This window comes from Lepisosteus platostomus, chromosome 8 (genome assembly GCF_059453375.1).
Source record: "Lepisosteus platostomus isolate fLepPlt1 chromosome 8, fLepPlt1.hap1, whole genome shotgun sequence".
Taxonomy (NCBI): domain Eukaryota; kingdom Metazoa; phylum Chordata; class Actinopteri; order Semionotiformes; family Lepisosteidae; genus Lepisosteus; species Lepisosteus platostomus.
The window spans coordinates 52,190,316-52,209,445 of NC_142618.1; the positions used below are offsets into that span (position 1 = coordinate 52,190,316).

The 19,130-nt window shown below is 41.1% G+C and overlaps 1 protein-coding gene across 1 annotated transcript; it reads left to right on the forward strand.

Annotated features, from left to right (window-relative positions):
• The first annotated feature begins 239 nt into the window (after window positions 1–239).
• xrcc2 (X-ray repair complementing 2) lies at window positions 240–6,124 on the forward strand. Its single transcript, XM_088643874.1, has 3 exons — window positions 240–383; window positions 3,867–3,948; window positions 5,110–6,124. Exons 1-3 carry the CDS (start codon window positions 345–347, stop codon window positions 5,844–5,846), a joined length of 858 nt encoding a protein of 285 aa, XP_088500000.1. The 5' UTR covers window positions 240–344; the 3' UTR covers window positions 5,847–6,124.
• Window positions 6,125–19,130: the final 13,006 nt, after the last annotated feature.

Genomic DNA, 19,130 nt, shown 5'->3' on the forward strand with positions numbered 1-19,130 from the left:
GGTAGATTGAATAATTTAATGTGAGGAGCAACCCCCTCATCCAAAAAAAACAAAACACATTAAAACAGAAAAAAAACAACACATTCAGAACTCGAAAGCGTGCGTCGTGTGCAATAACCAATTAAGTCTATCTCAGTATTAGAGAGGTTTGTACACAAAATTATGTCGGGTTTAACTACGCAGTTCGTGGCAAACATCGGATGCTCATATCATCGAAGACATACGGTGCGCCGGGAGCTCTGGGAGCTGACAGGAAGAGGCGAAGGCGGGATATTTCACTCGCCTGAAAATGAAACTGAAGTGACTTGAGAGGGCTTAGTTTTCCGCTGGTGGTTCAATGCATCATGACGCATGATGTTAGCTCGGCTGAGTCTGGTGCGCAGGTAGGGCGAGATGATGATTTTACACTGTAAAATCGGAGTGCTACCGCTAGCTGTAAAAATAAATTAAACCGGAACTTATTTAAAAGTAAGGCTACACGATTGCTGATCTGGGTATACTTGAGCGTTATGTTGTGCTTTTGGTGTGACTTTATAAGAATTTAAGAAGCATATTTGTTTATATCTGTGCTATATAATTTGAAGATACATCTCGACTCTCTGACCATGCCTTCAAGCAGATCAAGGGGCTGTACTGATTAGTGCATCTGGACTTTTTTCTCTATTCCTTCACGGAATGAAAATTACAGTTTTTGATTTTTTTTTTCCAGTTGGTATGAGACTGAATCCTCCGATTATTCCATTGGGAGAGTCTCCTCTTTTTGTTAAGGGGGCATATTTTCATAAAATTGTTACAAAATGCTTGAAAGAATCTCGTACCCTGTACGGTGATATTTCATTTTAATAGCTTAATGTTTTATCATTGTTAATATTCCTAACTGTGGTTACGATAACTACGGAAGAGCTTTTGATACAATTGCTGTTAGGCTTACGAAATTCTGTATCATTGGATATTTTGGGAAATGTTTGGGAAACATTTTGTTCATGTACAACAGCACCTCCTGTGTCCGCCACTTTACTTTGAGTTTACAATGTACTGACCTTGACCAAAACGAGTCCTAAAGTACTGTACCTTGCAGTACATGCCTATATTATACCTCAAATGGGAGAGAAAGTGTTCTGAATATTGCGTGAAGCATGCAGAATTGTTAGTGGTCATCCCATGCTGCTGAATATCCAGGCCATACTTGCAGGCAGTTAGCCTTCTTGGTAAAAAACACAGATTACAAATTAAAATTCGGCTTTGGACTGCCCCTGTGTTCATCCTGAGCCACATCTGTGAATGAAAATTGTGTATGTGCGTATCTTCTGTTTTTCTGACACTTTGTCTTAATGATGCATACAGTATTACAAAACACCATTTATTCATTACAATTAAAAAAATTAAAAAGGGGTGGCACAGCGATTAGCATTGGTGCCTCACAGCGTTGGGGGCCTGGGTTCAATTCCTGAGGTGCTATGTTCTCCCTGTGTTCATGTGGAGAACATTAGTTTCTAGGGAACTTGACCGTGGTGAGAGTATTTGCGTGCTGGGATCTACTGTACGTGTGCCCTGTGACTGGTGTCCCATCCAGAGTGACTCCTGCCTTGCACCCGTTGCTATCTGGGATATGCCCTGGCATCCCCTGACCCTGAATTGGATCAAGTGGATAGAATATGGATGGATGGAAAATCAGAAATATTTTTTTACAGCACTCTAGACTCACTACATGAAAGATTCGGTCTCAGGATGCCTCTACTTCGAAAGCCGCCCATCCTTTGTCAGAAAGATTCTTTTTTCTTATGGGGGGGGGTCACGCTACCCCAGAGCCCAGCGCAGAAACAGGCAGCAATGATTGGGATTGTATCCTGGACAGGATGTCAGTCAGTCACAGGGCAGAAACATGGAGAGTGACGATTTAGAGGCACCTAGTAACCTAGTTAATGTATTCTTGGAACATGGGTGGAAACCCCAGCCCCCTGATGAAACAGAATAGATGTGGGAACATGCAAACTCCGCACGGAAGACACTGTAGCCCACAGCAGTGCTCTCCTCCAAGAAACAGTCCCGCCCCGTTACAAAACCACGAGACTGCAAAATTCTAAAACAAGCCTCAAAAAACAGCTGGACTGAAAGTGCGTCTTTAGGATCAGATTTGGCAACAGCTGGATTAAACTATAGACAAGGTTAAGCGAGCGATTTTATGTGTGAGCTGAAATCTACATCGCTGGAGAAGGGAGCAGTGATGAGTAGTGAAACCTGTCTCACAAGGGTTAATTGCTGGAGATCAGACTCTGAGGTACCGTACAGAACAATAGTGCAATCATCTGTAGGAGATCAATTAGACAGCTGCTGAAGCTTGAGTGCCACTTCGGCGGTTATTTCAGTGGGTTCCTCGCAGGCTGCAGCAGTAAACACGGAGCGCATTGGAGGAGTCCGAGCGAGTCCTGCACAACAAAACAAACAAAGAGGTGTTTCACACCGTTTGTCGCTGTGACTGTTCCATCAAGCCTGTTAAAAAAGATTCCCCCCCCTGTGAAAAGCACGATGGTACTGTATTTTTATGCATAACAGATGTGCACAGCTTAGAATAGCCCAATCCAAATTGTTGTGTGTTGTGCGGTGTTTTGGCCGTTTGCGTTACTCTTTGTCAATTTAGATTTCTTCATTTTTAAAAATGAAAGATTTGAATCTGTGCACTACAAAACAGATTTAAGAAATGCCTTGAGCACGTCATGAAAGTCCAGTCTGTAAGTGGTAGTAGTTGTGCTGACAGAATGACAGGACAGGTTTGCGCCAGTGCAAAATGTGTTCTGCCCTTTCAGTCCCCCAGTAGCATCCAGTGGAAAGTATGTTTTGAGCGACAAAATAAGTAGGCTATTTTATTTGTCCTGTCCTCACCAGCAGCTGCGTTCAGAAAATTGGAAGCAAATTTGGCTTCGGAGTGAAAATCACCCTGATTGTGATTGAAAGCCATTATTTTGAATTCGATAGCTTTTAGTAGCTACAGTAACAAGGTCATTTCCTCACATCTGCACTCTGCAGTGCCTAGACTTTAGGGTCCATGTTTTTAGCCACATGAGGGAAACAACTCATGTAATAAACATAGTATCAATCATTTCCTAACTTACTGTTCTGTATGTGTCCAGTACAGCACCCGCTCACTGTTTGTTTCACTTTGTTGATAGTTTTCAAAGTGGCAGACCTAATTAAGGCATGTGGATGTTTTAGAGCTATGGGCTGAAATAATAAAACACTTATATAGCGCTTTTCTGTACACTCCACTCAAAGCGCTTCACAGGTAATGGGGACTCCCCTCCACCACCACCAATGTGCAGCCCCACCTGGATGATGCGATGGCAGCCATAGTGCGCCAGAACGCTCACCACACATCAGCTATCAGTGGGGAGGAGAGTAGAGCAATGAAGCCAATTCGTAGTGGGGGATTATTAGGAGGCCATGATTGGTAAGGGCCAATGGGACACCCCTACTCTTTTCGAGAAGCGCCCTGGGATTTCTAATGACCACAGAGAGTCAGGACCTCGGTTTTACGTCTCATCCGAAGGACGGCGCCTGTTTACAGTATAGTGTCCCCATCACTATACTGGGGCATTAAGACCCACATGGACCGCAGGGTGAGCGCCCCCTGCTGGCCCCACTAACACCTCTTCCAGCAGCAACCTTAGTTTTTCCCAGGAGGTCTCCCATCCAGGTACTGACCAGGCTCACACCTGCTGAGCTTCAGTGGGTTGCCTGTTGTTGAGTTGCAGGGTGATATGGCTGCTGGCCATATCAATGTCTCGCAGTGATGGTTTTCCTCGCCGTAGTCTACACTAAGCCGAGGTGCACAGGCGCATAGATGCTAACGTGCTGCGTTTTCTCCCCAGCTGTTTGCTCGGCTCGAAGGAAGGAGTTCACTGAAGAACATTGAGCCTCGGATTTTTCCTGAAGAAGGAGCTCCTGTCCCAGGTAAACTAGTCACAGGATACTGTATCTTGACACCAGCTTGGATTTTAGAGAAAACCTCCTGGCTATTTTATTCTTTGTATGGTTTGTTTGCTTCTGAGTTTTCCTCAGGTACCTGTTGTATCCTGGATACAGAGCACTTTTAGGATTTTTTTAAAATCTGTCTTTAACACGCAGGTTGAGTCCTGACATAAAATAAGGGGAGTTGGTGTAATGTGAAATTGTTGTAAACATCTTGTGTTTACTGCTAATAAACTAATGGTCATAGCCCAGAAGGTTGAAAAGAAACTGTAGTCTGTTCTGTAAGGTTCTGAGAGATGCAGATACACAGACAAACCTCTGTTTAACTGAGTGCAAGAGACTTTGATGTAGTTTTCTTATTTTATAAGCTTCGATCATTTATTTTTTCTTGTTTGTAATTCTGTTCTCCAAATTTGTTTTTAGTGTTTAGTCATAAAGGACAAAAAAACAAATTTCTTTTCATATTTAACCTGCATTTGAACACGGTGTACTGGCTTTTAATCTGAAAAGAGATTTAAAATGCAACTGAAACAATGGGCGGGAAGTAAAGGTATTTTGCAAATGTTTTCTTCTCATATTTCTTTTTTTGTGTATATTGTTTATACATGGATGTAGAATTGCAGGTTTATTTTTTCTGTCTTTTGTACTCATTCATTTTTGGATTTGCCTGGGTATTGTAGGCCAACTCCTCCCACCTACCTACCTTCAAGCCAATCATAATTTAACAAGTTCCAGGCAGCACAGCCCCACACTGGAGGCTTAGTGCTGATTGGAGGAGAGGCACGTCCGTCACTGACAGTATCGTAGACCTGTGAGCACCCAGGAAGCTGTTTATCAAAACTAGTGTTTTTCATGTTTGTTGAGACCCGAGAGAGCAGAGAGCTCTAATCAACTGTTTCCTCCTTAATCTTGGCGGTACTTAACCAATTGTACGCTGTCACCTGGGGAAAAATTTAAACAAAGTGGCTGTTTACGCACGCTTGACGTCTTTCTCATTTATGAAACGAGTACTTTGGAAAATTGAGATTGGAAGAGAGTAGATAACTGACTCACAAACCAGGCTCTTTCTCCATCCAGACTTTGAATTGAGTATCTTCCCAATTAAGGTAATGGCCGCATTCAGCCAGAGTGTCTCTTTGACAGGGGACGTGGTCGAGTTCTATGGCACAGAAGGAACGGGGAAGACCGAAACGATATACCATTGGGTGGCCCGCTGCATTCTTCCAGCTGAAAACGGGGGGCTTGAAGTAGAGGTGATGTTCGTGGACACCGATTATCACTTCGACATGCTGCGCTTGGTGAGTATTTTGGAGCACCGGCTGCCCCAGAGCCCAGAGGAGACCATCCGGATGTGCCTGCGCCGACTGTTTGTGGTTCACTGCACTAGCACCGTCCACCTGCTCCTGACGCTGCACTACGTGGAGAACATGTTTTGCAGCCGTCCTGCCCTCTGCCTGCTCGTAATTGACAGCATCTCTGCTTTCTATTGGATAGACAGGAGCAACGGGGGGGAAAGCGTCACCCAGCAGGAGTCCAATCTTGGGAAGTGCAGCGCTTTTTTGGAGAAGCTTCTTAGAGATTACCGCATCGTCTTGTTTGCCTCCACCCAGGCTATCATGAGAAGCTATTCTGGCGAGCCCTCCAGGGCAGCGGGGGCCTCCTCGTCTTGGAGGCGCTGTCCTGCGGCGGAGGGGGATTATAGCAAACCCTACCTTTGTAAGGCTTGGCAGCGGCTCGTCACGCACCGGCTGGCGTTTTCCAAAACGGACGCCCGGAGGGACTCGCGGGCGGTTTTCTCCGTCGCTTCCTCTAGCGCAAGGACCAAAAGCACAAGCAGGTGCCTTTTCTGTGTCACAGAAGGGGGCGTCCAGTTTTTCTGATTTCACGCCTTCTCTCCCGTTTTTTCCTGGCGGTGGAGGGTGGGGGTATGGGGGTTTGGGTACCGAATTGATGTCATAACGTTGAAAGGAAGTTCCTGTGGGATGTTGCCCTCTTTGTTTCGGTTTGTGACTGTCGAGGCCTTTTCACTGTACCTCAAAAAGCGGGATGAAGAGAGAACACTGTGAAGGGGTTTTATAGAGACTTTTTTTATAAAATCCTTACCCATAGGGCATTCGTATGCTTCCAAAGTACTGCTTGAAAGTTCCCTGGCTGCTAAATGAATGCTAAAATATATTTTTTTCAGATCGTTTCTCAGTGTGTTCTGTGAACTGATAAAATTAAAGCTGATGATGTTTTCAGAGCATCAGAACAAAAAACCCTTTTGGAAAATGCACTTTTCTGTATTGCCTTTTGCAGGTTCCGTTTTCTGCCTTGGTGATTTATTGTCCCCAGCTCTTGCTGTGCAGGGTGAGCTAGCTAGGCGCTGGCAGCTGGTGTCGTCATCGTCGCCACGGAATCGGATCACCTGGACGGTCTGAGCATCAGAAGTCGGTTTACACCCGTTCCATCTGCTCCTCAGAATAAATATTCGGACCCGACCGAGCTCGGGGCTCTGACATTGAGTATGGACACATAGCACCTATCGAGCGTCGTCTCTGCGTTTCGTTCCGATGTTTAGCCTTGTTTGTGTTCTGACTCCTCTGTCTCAGCCCTGGGCTCCGTTAACGGTGCGTCTCTCGGCCTCGAGCCTGGCGTTGGCCTTGGAGTGTCACTTGATCACAACTCCCTGATTCGGCCTCGTGTTTCGCTACTGTGTCACCACAGTTCAGAGAGAAGGAGGCATTTCTTATTTTTTTTGGTATAGCTGCTTTAAAAATGCCAAATAAAAAAATCAATTAGTGAATCTTGAAAAAACATATAAAATTCACTACATAAACCATCATTCCCAGGAGTTTTTAACCCTTTGGGGCCATCTATCCAAACTCATCAAACACTGTATTAAAATCTCCGGCCAAAATTAGTTTGGCTTCAGAGAATCTATTTAAAATCTGTTTTATATTATCTTTTAATTCCTGAAATAGAAGTCTTATTTTGTGTTTTATTATTGGTGGTATACAATTATAAATAGTTTTTTTCTTAATGCCAACTGTTAAAATTATCCATCTCCCAGAATGATGCATACTACCGTGAAGAATTTTCCCATTAAAGTTCCCCTTCAACACGGCAACACCGGCTGAGTGGTTAGTACCGTTGGAAAGCCAAAATCATCTCTCCACTGATTCCTCCAAAAGTGAAAATGCACGCATTTCCTGTATGAAATAAAAATCAGCATTCATGTTTTTACAAAACAAAAAAATCACTTTTCTTTTTCCAACATTTCGAATACCTCTGGCATTTATAGAAAAAAATAGAAAATAGAAAAAGACATCCACAAAAGCTGATAACTAAATTATTGTAAGTTTTTCAAGAACCAGAACTATAACAATCCTTAAAACATGACTACAAAACTCCAAGCCAACACTAAGTTAACATTAGTATATACTGCTGCTATAAAAAATATAATCAAACATGACATTCATTAGCTGAGCAGTCACTGGGAGTGAATCTCCTTCCCGTCTACAAAAGCCCTCGCTCCTACAAAGTAGGCTCTCCTCCCCTCTCTTCTGGCAGCTTCAGCCTGGGGCCACAGCTGGTTCCTGGTGCTCCTGTCCACCGTGGACAGCTCCCCTGCACATCTCAGCATATTAGCCATTCAAAAATACATTCCCTCTCGCTGCTCGCCATAGCATGTCCCTTGCCGTCCTCCTTGTAAACTGGATCATGATTGCTCTAGGCCACACTTGTCCTCACAGTCCATGGACTTTTTAAGACCTTCAGTTCCAGCGGCATTAGCTCTAATCATTTCCCTCAGCTCAGCCATGTTCTTTGCCATCATGTTGAAGATGTTGGTCTGGAGCTCCTCCGGCGTCGGCTCGCTCTTCCGTCTCTTGGCCGCCGGGAGTTTCGCGGGTGTCCCGGGCAGGGACTCCGGCTCTCCCTCCGGAAGTGGAGTCTCACTCTGGCTGCGAACACTCACATCTCCGGAAGATTTTCCACATCGCCTCTGGTTGCTTCACTTTTCTCTGTAGTTGCCATCGATTTTCTTGTAGTGCTATATATGTATAAAAGCACTCTCTTTTCTTTTCCCAGGGTTACTCATATCGAGATTCTTCAACTTAAAAAAATATTATTTTAAATAATTTTATTTTAAATATTATTACCAAAATCTAAACAAACTAGTGTTAAGTTCGTACGTTGCTGTAGTAAAAAAAAGTAACATTCGGGTCATGGAAAAACTCCCGTTTCCTCCTCAGCCTCTAAAGTTTACCTCCCGATTGAACGCCCCCCAAAATCGTAAATTCTGTGAAAGTACTGTTAAGTCGCCATTTTGTTTACGCAAAACGTTGGTCTCGCCACAGGCTTCCCTTTGATAAACTGCGTTGTTGCACATGTTCCCCTAAAAGGCACAGTGATCTTTCTTGAATATTGACCACACGAAAGCCTGACCGAAGTTGAAAAAAATCTGTGGTATTCCTGAAAAGACCAATATTTACACTAGCGTCTTGGTACATTCGCACTCTAGGAAATTACTCCCAAATCCAGCCCTCCCAAAGCTTGTTGTTTTTCCACAGACGCTTGTTTATATCCTCCTGATGAGCTCAGTTCTGTGAAAGTGTTAGTCAAGTGGCATGTACAGTACTTGCTGAAATACTCATATGGATCTACTCTTTGGATATGAAGCAGCGAATGGGGCTGAACAAGTAATGGCGCCTGTGCTGGTACTGTCAGAATAGGCGTGTTCCCCGAATTCCAAACATGCTGCTGGGTTTCCTAAGACCTCATCATTCTTCATGTGGTTCCTCTCTCCCTGTATCTTCCTGACACTGTACAGCCTCCATCTCTGTCTCAACCTCTTTTTATCCACGGAATTCCATCCCTATCCACTCCCGAAATCAGTACACAAATTGTATATATATTATGTTTTATCTGTTAACGAAAAATGAACTATGACTTCTGATCATATCAAAACTGTACTAAGCACTGTACAAGCAGTGATGCTGTGAAAAATCTCTTTCTCATTCTAATGACTAAAATAATTATTCGATTTTAAGTAAGAATTTTGAATTTCCCTGTATATAATGCCTTTACTAGTAGGATTCATGAAAGGAGAAAAATAACAATATTAATAATAAAAATCTAAAATAACTTTCACATTTATTAGTATTTTACTTTGACTCTGTCTACAACCCCCCACTTACCAACTGCCTCATATCTTGTAGTATCTTCAGTCTCCTCCCTGTTCAAAGATTCAAGCTTTGACACATTTCCAGCAGTCAGAGGTTCCAGGCGGTCAAAAGCTGTGTACCTTTGTATGTGACATTTTTTGTAAATTGTAACTTTTCATAATTAATTATGAAATTGGTACCATGTTTTAGGAGTGTTAACAGATACATCCAAGTTACAGTTGTACCACCTCTCTTGAGACCCACAGTCCATTGTAGTGGACAACATTTAGAAAAACAAAATCCTTTTTACAATTTTAGTTTAAAATTGTAACCCGGATTGTAACCCGGATAGACAAATGTAAGTATTACATATTGTGTTTATTGCATTATGTTATGGTTTAACTTAATAAATACATATGAAAGTAAAACTAAAATAAAGCAAGGAACTAAAATGTCCCTTACTTGGACACAAGGAGCACTGACCTGCCATGCTGATGGTGAAGGTGAAATATTATTTTCAAAACTTGACAGTTATGTCTTTACTTGATTCTGAGTGGTGTGTTAGATCACTGTATCCACCAATTAGAAGTCATTGATGCAGTGAGCTGTGAAATGAGAGAACAAAACTACTCTAACATGTGATGTCCATCATAATGGTTGCCAGGTGTGAATGGGTTTTAAGCCATTCAGTTCCTAACTAGTTCCTAAACTTCACTTTTGCTTGCACAGTCTTTCTTTAACAGTTTGTAATGTACAGGGTTTTGGGATCCACTGCCTCTTGTGCAAATAGCTTCTGGTTGTCTTTGCCTTTTCCTATTTTTTGTCAACAATATTACACGGATACCGACAATACTGTACAACCAAACAACATATTCAGTGCCTGTGCAACATATTATACTCTTAATGGATGACTTTTTGTAGATTGTTCATTCTTTTTCCCATATTCTCTCTTAGTAATAACAAAACTTACAGGTATTCAGATTACAAATGTATATAAGAGATGTTCCAAGGGAGCTGTAGTACAGTATATGCATGATGTCCATATTGTATATATAGCTTGGGTTATTAAAGGTATATTTTGTTATTCTGTGTCACTCTTTCTGTTGCAGTGTTTCAGATGTGTCTTAGCTCTATTTGACTTTGTTTCAGGTTTTACTTGCCAATTCTGCATCATCTGTACTCTTTAATACAGATTTCTGGATTTATGAGTATATGGAATGCATGACCAGACAGGGTCATTTATCACAGACAGTTGAGTCTGAAATGAACAAGCCTTTGGGGATTCTAATCTCCCAAGACTGTCTCGGCTAACTGTGGCCTAAACTGACCCCTTATTTGCCCTAGGGGCTCTCCAGTGTGAATATACTGTGAATCAGAAATCTTTATTTTTCTGGCTGCAGTAAATATTTTGAGTGCTAATAGAAAATACATGACAGGATTGTATGTAATGCTATCCTCCCACATGTAGAATTCGATCTCTAAGAATAGAGCTGAGCAGTAGGTCTAAGACAGAATGCGGAGCTGAACGTATGAGTGAGGTGGGGATTTTCATTGATCTGAAGACTGAAAGGAAACTGTATCAAGATCTGTGATCATGATTTCTTCCAATTTATGCATCAAAAAATCGGTGCATCCCCTTTGTGATAACACATTTCCATCTATCAGAATTAAGACGGTGTTTAAAGAGCAATTTAACGTGTCAGATTTAGGTTTACTATACAGTATATATTAAGCATCAAAATAAAATGAACACTGTGTATAATTAAAAATGAAGCATATTGATTTTGGACTGATGAAATATTCTAATGTCATTTTGATTAATTGGTTAATTTGATTAATCATTCATGACTGTGATTCACTTGAGAGACTTTGTTGCATAAGCACTAAATCACCTCATTAGTAACAGAGTTGATTGGGCACAGGTGATTTCACCTACTAAATGTCAAGCCTGTATAAATAATGAAAAACACAGAAACTTACTTAATAAGACGTATACCTAGACATATGTCTAGATATAGCCTTTTTGCCATTGGTATATTGGATGCTCTGACTGTCTGGGCTGTTCACCATCAGCAGTTTCTAACCGAGCAAGACATTACAGCCAAACACAGTCTGTTACTGACAGGCCACGACGTGGAACACTACTAGTCAGGGCGCCTCTCAAAGATTGACATACAGTATCATCTGATCTGGACAGGAGTATCGAGTCACTGTAGAACTCCACTTGCAGTGACTGATGGCAGCCCGGGCTGCACAGCATCAATTAAATACATTTATCAGGTCTTGGGACTGCACTTGACAATATTCCAGCAAGACCATGCTTGTCCTTGTATAATAATGGCTTTTCCTGGGAGATGAGAGTTGCAGTGTGGAGGCCCTATTTGCTAGTCGAGAAGCTCTTTGAACGTTTGTGAAAATCAATCATTCAATCAATCGATGAGTTTTATTCTTACATGTTGCTTTTCAATCAAGAGCATTCTCCAGGCTCTTTACATAAATTATCTAAAAATACAGAATTAATAAAATACAGTAAAGCCACCCGGGAGTACTGTAGGGCTCAGAGAGCAGTGGAGATCACACCTAGAGGACACGTTTGGGACAGAATCCCACAAAGCCGCATCTGCAGCCTGGTGCAGATTATTGTGTACAGTAGAACACAAAAGATCAGCTCTGTTGGTGGCAAATGGCAGTCAACATAATGAATTTACCTGTGTTATATAGTAACATGTAAGTGCACATGCTACAGATTTGGGCATTTTCCTGATCATTACTTGAATTTGTTGACGTTACAAGTGTTACGGTTTCTTCTGATGCACATATACTGTACGTTGTTAATAACACAATCTTACTCAGAAAGGGGAAGATGCACAACTTGATCCTTTCATTTCTCAAAAATGGACTCTGTAGTAATAGATTTATTAATAGCTTTATTCCATGCTGAAAAGAGAAGAGAGAAAAAACATCCATAGATTTATTAATAGATTTATAAATATTTCATAAATTTATTTATAAATAGAATTATTCATATTCAACTCACCACAGTAAAAAGGCACAGCAGGGAAAATTAGCAGACATTGAAAAGCCATGTACTGTTTCTGTCAGAATTACTGCAGTAGTTTTATATAATTGTTAATTCAAGATTACTCCTCCACAATTCTTGACTACTGTACTAGCTGTCTCACAGATTTTAAAATTCTGTGTTCATGCACAGATTTTGCACATTTTAAAGCTGAGATATGAGTAATCTGCAAACGTGCATCTCCACCTGAAATCACTTCAGTGCTTAGAGCATCAAGATCCATCTCTGCCTGATCTCCAAATGTGAAACCCCTGCTTCTTGAAATACAGTACAACAGCCTCAGTGCTTTTAAACTAGTGACAACATAAGGGGTAAGAAAGAGTTGACTCACACTGCAGTTTTGTGTTATGTGCTTGGATATAATCTTACACACAGGAACAAGAACACAGGGATTTGGGGATTTCAAAACTAGTAATTTAGTTTTATCGAATTTAATTTGTTTCATGGAAACATTTCTTGTGTACTGTATTTATTCGGCCTCCTGCCTCTCAACTCCCCAAATGTGACTTTGTACATCTGGTGACCAATTCAGTTATTTTAATGTGGTTAGAAATTCCTGACCGCACACTAATGGATGTTTTATCATTTATGTAATGTGGGGAGTACACCCTGTTTTCCTCAGTCTGGACCTTCATTACGATATTTTGTTTTTAAACAAAAGCCAGTTTTAAGCCTTTGTGCTGTTCCACCAGTGAAAAGATAGTGATGTGCACTACAATACTCTGCCGAATCCCTTTTGAATCTAAACCTCAGTGAGTCCTACCTCTGTTTCTTCTCCTGCAGTTTTTTTTTTTTAAAAACCCGCCCCAAAGCCTTCGCTCAGCATTAAAGCCCTCAAGGGAAGTTCAGCAGAGCACTTGTGAAGTGATAAAGAGGATTCTACAAGACTTTCACAAAAGTACTGGGCCCAGGCTTATTAAGCTTTTCCCTCAGGTACATGAATAAGAGCCCCTGGGCTTTCCAGAAGGAAGCAGCCCCACAAGATTTGCTTCATTTCAGGGACTGACTGCACAAGTAAAAAAAAATCTAATTTTATCTCAAAGGGGAGACAACAATCTGTTCATTGTCTAGACAACTTGATAACAGTTCTACATTCGTGAGAGTATTTATTAATATTTTAAAATTATGCAGTAAAAACCGGCTCACAAGTGGTTGTAATAAATACCGCAGAGCCCTTACCGAAAGTTTTTGCCTTTAAATCGGTTTTTCATCCTGGAAATCGTTTTCAAACCCAGAAAAAAACCGACAACAATAAAAAATGAACAACTTCCCTTAATTGATTGGTACCTCTAGCAAGACATTCTCAGCTCGGGTTCTGAGACCGAAATATCTGAGTGGCTAATTTGTCTGACAGTTTCCAAGCGAGCCCCAGAATGAGTCTCACCGAACTTGAGGCTCAGCATTGTGCATGCTGAAAAGAAAATTGGAAAAAAAATAGGCCATTTGGCAGTCTTTACTGTTATATTTTTTTTGACGAAGCCACTTTCACTCTTTCTAATTATCTTTGACTTTTCACACCAACAGGCTACATCCTGTAATAATGCCTTTTTGTTAAACTATAAATCACCCTGTAATTATGGCTATGAAAGTGTCTTGTAAAAAGGAAGCTTTTGCTGGCTCTTTTGCTGGCGAGCAGCTGTACAGTAAATAAGAGTAACTGCTATTTTTCCAGCAGAGCCTTCTTTTGTTACAACAGTTCCTAGGTGAAAGGAGCTGATATTTTTTAAGCATGCTTTACGGAATAATTAAGCTCCGACTGGATTGTTATAATTGAGATTTCTCTGTAGGGAAACCACAATTCACAGCAGCTGTTAACACTCCCACTCCTTTGTACATTCGGCACGTACTCCCGAAAGCCACACAGCATAGCGAGAGCCAATTTGATTTCCAGACTGGAATTTTATGATTTCTGCTAAATGTTTATGGTAGTCTAAATTAATTGGTGGGTGCAGGTGCTTCTGTACATGCTAATAATGGGGGAGAATGTCCCGTAGTGTTTTGGCTGAACTGTACAAAGAACACTGGAGTCAAAAGGCTTGATAAAAGACTGAAGTATTAGGCCTCTTGATATACTGTACAAATTAAGCATTATAGGTAGTGTAATTAAATATAGCTATATAACAGTATATCGTTTATATGTGTGACATTTTGGCCATGTTACTGTTAGTGGCTGGTAGCTTTGAGAAGTCATAAGATTGTTCATCTGCTGTATCATTGTGATTGCATTTCTTGCACTTAACTCCCACACCCTCTTCTCAAAGGGTGTTCATTTAAATACATATTGTAACAACTATTAGGACAAAACAGTTTCCCTGATTGCATGATTTAATCATGGAGAGAGAATTAATGATAAAAACCACTAATTACCCAAGGCTCTGTGGAAGAATGATGAACAAGCAGCTTTTGTTTCTGCTGAAAGGTTCTGAGAGCACCACACTAAGCATCCCAGAAGTGTAGTGAGACTAATTTTTGAAAAATAAAGGTAAGCAAGTATAATGGTGATCCTACTAAGACTTGAGACAGCAAGCAAAACAGGAAAAATGCATCTAAGTTTAATGGAAACCTTAGACTGATAGCCAACTTAATTCATTTAGCAGAACCTGGAACATTAGTACTTACTGTACATGAACAGTAACACAGTGAGAATCAATTTGTGTTGGCCAAAGTGATTGTGAGAATATATACAAAGCTAAGTATGCAGAATTGTAAATAGACTAGAGTGAAAAGTTTATACTCTATGGTCAAATGAGTTAAAATAGGATACAAAGTGGGTCAAATTGCAAACAGAAAAACATACAGGGAAACATTTTCTTATACTGTACCTGCTGTTAAGCATAGTGTGGCTTTACTTAAACTCCTCAGGTTCTGGGAACAGAGAAACTTAATTGCTACCAATTGCCAAGATACATGACTGACTAGATGCTACCCAACACCTGGAAGCTTGTTAAATGGGGTTTTGACATTCCAGAACACACACTTCAGTCATCTAGAGAATTTCTCAAGAGGACAAAGTGTCCATGGGACTGGCTGTTAGAATCATCCGAAATGTGAAGAAAAATGAAATGTAATGGATGGATCAAGAGGAAACTATCAGCAAGGAATCCCACATATCTGAGAGTACTTAACCCTGCTCGCAAGAATTATGTAAACATAACAGGACAGCTGCCAATAACGCAGGTAATGTATGAGCTAAGCTTAATATCACTTTTCTAAGTGGTTTATTTTAAAATATCCTGTAATGTTTTATTGTTGTATTTAACTTTTCGGTTCTCGTTTTTGAATGTGATTCTAGTCTGTTCTGCTAAGTTTCGCTTTAGTTTCTGCTAGGGAGCAAACAGATTTGATTCTGGCAGGAGCTGCTGTGCTAGAACATGCCCTTTTGCTGGCTGCAGTTCTGTCCTTTACTATGAATAATTGGTATTGTGCTTTTGATTAAAAATAAAAAAAACTCCCACCTCTCAAAAATAATAGGATTCTAGCTGGGCCTTAAAGAAATCCAGTCTTTAGATGGGATCATTGCAGTATTTATCACCGTTCCTGACATGACTGGGAATGAAATTTCTAGGCAGACAATTAACAGCACATAGCACTATAGCATAGCATAGCATTTTATAATGTGCCCTCTTGAAGACTGAGATGCAGCTGGGTGACTTCAGTTTTTGTTTGCTGTAGGTCTACCTATATAATCCTGTTATGTAAATGATTGTGTGGGGAGTTCAGAGATGGATGTCTGTTGTGCTCCAGAACCCTGCAGACTGGATGCATAGTTTGTTTTAAGACAGGAGCTCTTCTCCTCCTTAAAGAGACTGGATTCCCAAAGGATGTCATCATCCACAAAACCTGGCAAACTCTTGGAGCAGCTCCAGAGATGAAATGCTTGGATGAAAGGATGATTTGGAGTGGGGGACTGGTCATTGGTATGGATAAAGAGGACCGTGGCTCGGAACCAGGGGTGCATTTTAAATTGTATGATACAGCAATGCTTGAAGTTGCTTGGATTTGCTTACCGCAGCGTTTCTCGATGCTGTTAATTTCCTTATGCTGCTTATTGTTTTGTGAGTCTGTCCCTTCATTCTCTTCTTTCATAACAGAGAGAAATTGCTCAAATGTTGCCCAGTGTCTCACTGATACAGGGACAGCTGTCATTATCAGCTAGTTCTTCCAGCAGGTACCGACTGCAGGGAGCAAAACCCAAGGATGTGCTTCTGACATGTTCCCTCACACGCATCACCCCATACACAGCGTATACTTTCACCTTACAGGGTTCCAGTTGACACATTCCTCTGTTTCCCCAAGCTTTACGTCTGGAGAGATCAAACCATCTATTTATCTTTCACCTTTCGCAGTCTAGATGAGCATTTTTTGCTAATTTGTGTACTGACATTTAGCAGCGAGCATGAGTTTCAGACAAGTTTTTTTCATGGCTGATTACTGCTGTGCCACAGTCCAGTTATTTTGGTGATGCAGTAATGAGCTAGCCTGCGGTGCCGGTAATCTGTTTTGTTTCCCTTCACATTTTGAAACCATCAGTTAATTTTCTGTTTAACCCTATTCAGTAGGGTTGTGGGAGATGGCTACCCAACCATGTTGTTGAAGCCGATGCCCCATTTTCTTCCAAGAAAAAAACTGGATTGATGGTTCCTTGAATCAATAAACTACTAACTACCAATCAGGCAAGATGGGCCAAGTGGCCTCCTCTCATTTGTTGCACACTGCCTTTTTATTAAAATGCCTTTAACTAGTGCCACTTCTGTTAAAAAAGAGACACCCCCCCACTCCAGGTTCCAGTCTGTCAAGATTTAAAGTGTATTGACGTGTTTGCAAAAACCCAGTGATATCTAACTAAGATATCAGCCTGGTTTGAATGAATATCTGGCAGTGGAGCTTTTATCAGTCTAGAAGGTTCCAGAAGATAACCAGGAGCCCTGTGATCATGTGATATACTTAAAGAGTCAAGATTTCAGCAGGAAAGCAGGAAAAAAGACGGGCGAGCAAGTTACAGCCGACATGCCACTGTTCACTGCCAGGGTGTAAACTAAAATTAGGGAGTGAAGCCATATTTTCAGATCGGTATAACTATTTAAGCATCTGTTTTTAATGAGTCAGACAGAGTCTGTTACACTTATTCATTTGGTTTCATTTTAATTAATGACCAAAACTGCCTCCTTTTTAGTGAAGAGGACAGGCTCACAAGTGGAAGACTTCTGTGAAAACAGATCTATTTAGCCTCATAGAGATCTATGTCCACTTTTGGATGCATTGAGATGGTGAGAGTTAGGGGTCCTAGAGAGTTGGTTGGATATATGTTATCAGACTCCCAGAATCCATTTTTATCGTAAATAATAGTTAATTTAGCATATTTGTCTTTTCTTCTACTGGTTCATTTTTCCATCACTGAATTATTCACAGGATGGTGAGATCAGCATGACCTCACTCTGCATTACAGGACTTGTGGAGTTTTTAGGTTTTATAACATAGCTGCTTGCTCTCCTGCTTCTGTCAGTTAATACATAACTATAACGTCTTTACATAATGATGTTAGTTGAATATTATTGAGTATCTTTTCTTTAAAAATTGGAAACCTAGTCATTGATAGAATGTCCCTCCTTGTGAGCAGCAGCAGCATTCCCCTGTTGGTATCTCTTTGTTAACTGGGAGATCTTAGTAATTAATCTACCCATTCAGTACCCCCCAAACAGCACTCATAACCTTAACTATTGCCAAGAAAGTTAATTTTCTTGAACTGGAAAACAAAAAGAAACTTTGCCGAGGGGTCTGAGTCTGACCTGGGCAGTTTCCCCATGGGAGAATTCCATAAAAACCAGTTCAGGGGTGAGGACCTTGAGGGTGGATACGAGGAGAGTCTGTCTAGAGCCCTGCTGAATGGCTCTGGGATCCGGAACAATGATGCTCAGTATGAAGGGTGGGTTTCATGGGGACCAGTAGGCAGGATAGAGAACCACTGTAGCAGAAGCAGAGGTCCAGTATCCACTTCCATCTCACATGAGGCTAAAAGAATCTGATGTGCACAGGTGCCAATATTTTTGGCCACGACTGTACCTTTAAAGCTGGCCCTACATGTCGGGTGAAACTGAGCAAATGTATTGTTCAATCACTGGCTTTAGTGGTGGGCCTGGAACATTTGAATACTTCCAAGTATCCCACAGCTAGAAAGTATTTGGTATCAGATGAGGTAAAGTCCTGTTCCTTTTTAAAAATAAGTGTATTCATTTTTTAAAAATAAGTGTATTTTTAAAACATTTGTTTTGTGCAGAATATTCAGCATTATCTTGCTAAGTCCATGCGTTTGTGTTTGCATCACTCCCTGTGAGAAATGGAACGTGTCTTTGACGTCACCTTGAATAAAAGCGGTCGAGTTGAATTGCGGCACAATCATTTTTTTGAAGCTACCATTTCTCATGACATTTCTGTCAGCTTCCTTTTTTGCTCACCTTTCACCTAAGCAACACAATTGCAGAGTCGTCTCAGCAATCAGAAAGGTCAGGTAAATAAACCCCCCTTTGCAATGATTAATTAAATTACAATACCTTGCAATAGGTTTCATAAAACCCTGGTGTAATTGTCGCATTTTGTTGATTGCGAGCATGGAGTCATGACACTTTGGAGTAGCAATTATCTGCTATAGGCAACCTCCCCCCCACATGCTTCTCTTCACCAAAGCCTGGAAGTCTTGTCAAGACTGACCAGAACATAGGAACACAGACAGAACAAAGTACTGGCAAATCTTGGAGGAAAATTTATTTTCAGACTTAAAACTTCACCCTTCTGCTGGACAATTATCCAAAGCACAAGGCTGAAGGTACTCAGGAGTGGCTTAAGAATAAGTAAGTGTCCTTGAGTGCGCCAGTCAAAATCCTGCCTTGAATCCTACTGAGAATCTGTGGCAAGACTTGAAAACTGCTGTCAGTACTGTAAGT

Coding starts and splice junctions, on each gene's coding strand:
- xrcc2 (XM_088643874.1), top strand. CDS start 345: ATGACGCATGATGTTAGCTCGGCTGAGTCTGGTGCGCAG. Junction 384..3,866: donor CGGCTGAGTCTGGTGCGCAG/GTAGGGCGAGAT, acceptor TTTTCTCCCCAG/CTGTTTGCTCGGCTCGAAGG. Junction 3,949..5,109: donor AGAAGGAGCTCCTGTCCCAG/GTAAACTAGTCA, acceptor TCTCTTTGACAG/GGGACGTGGTCGAGTTCTAT.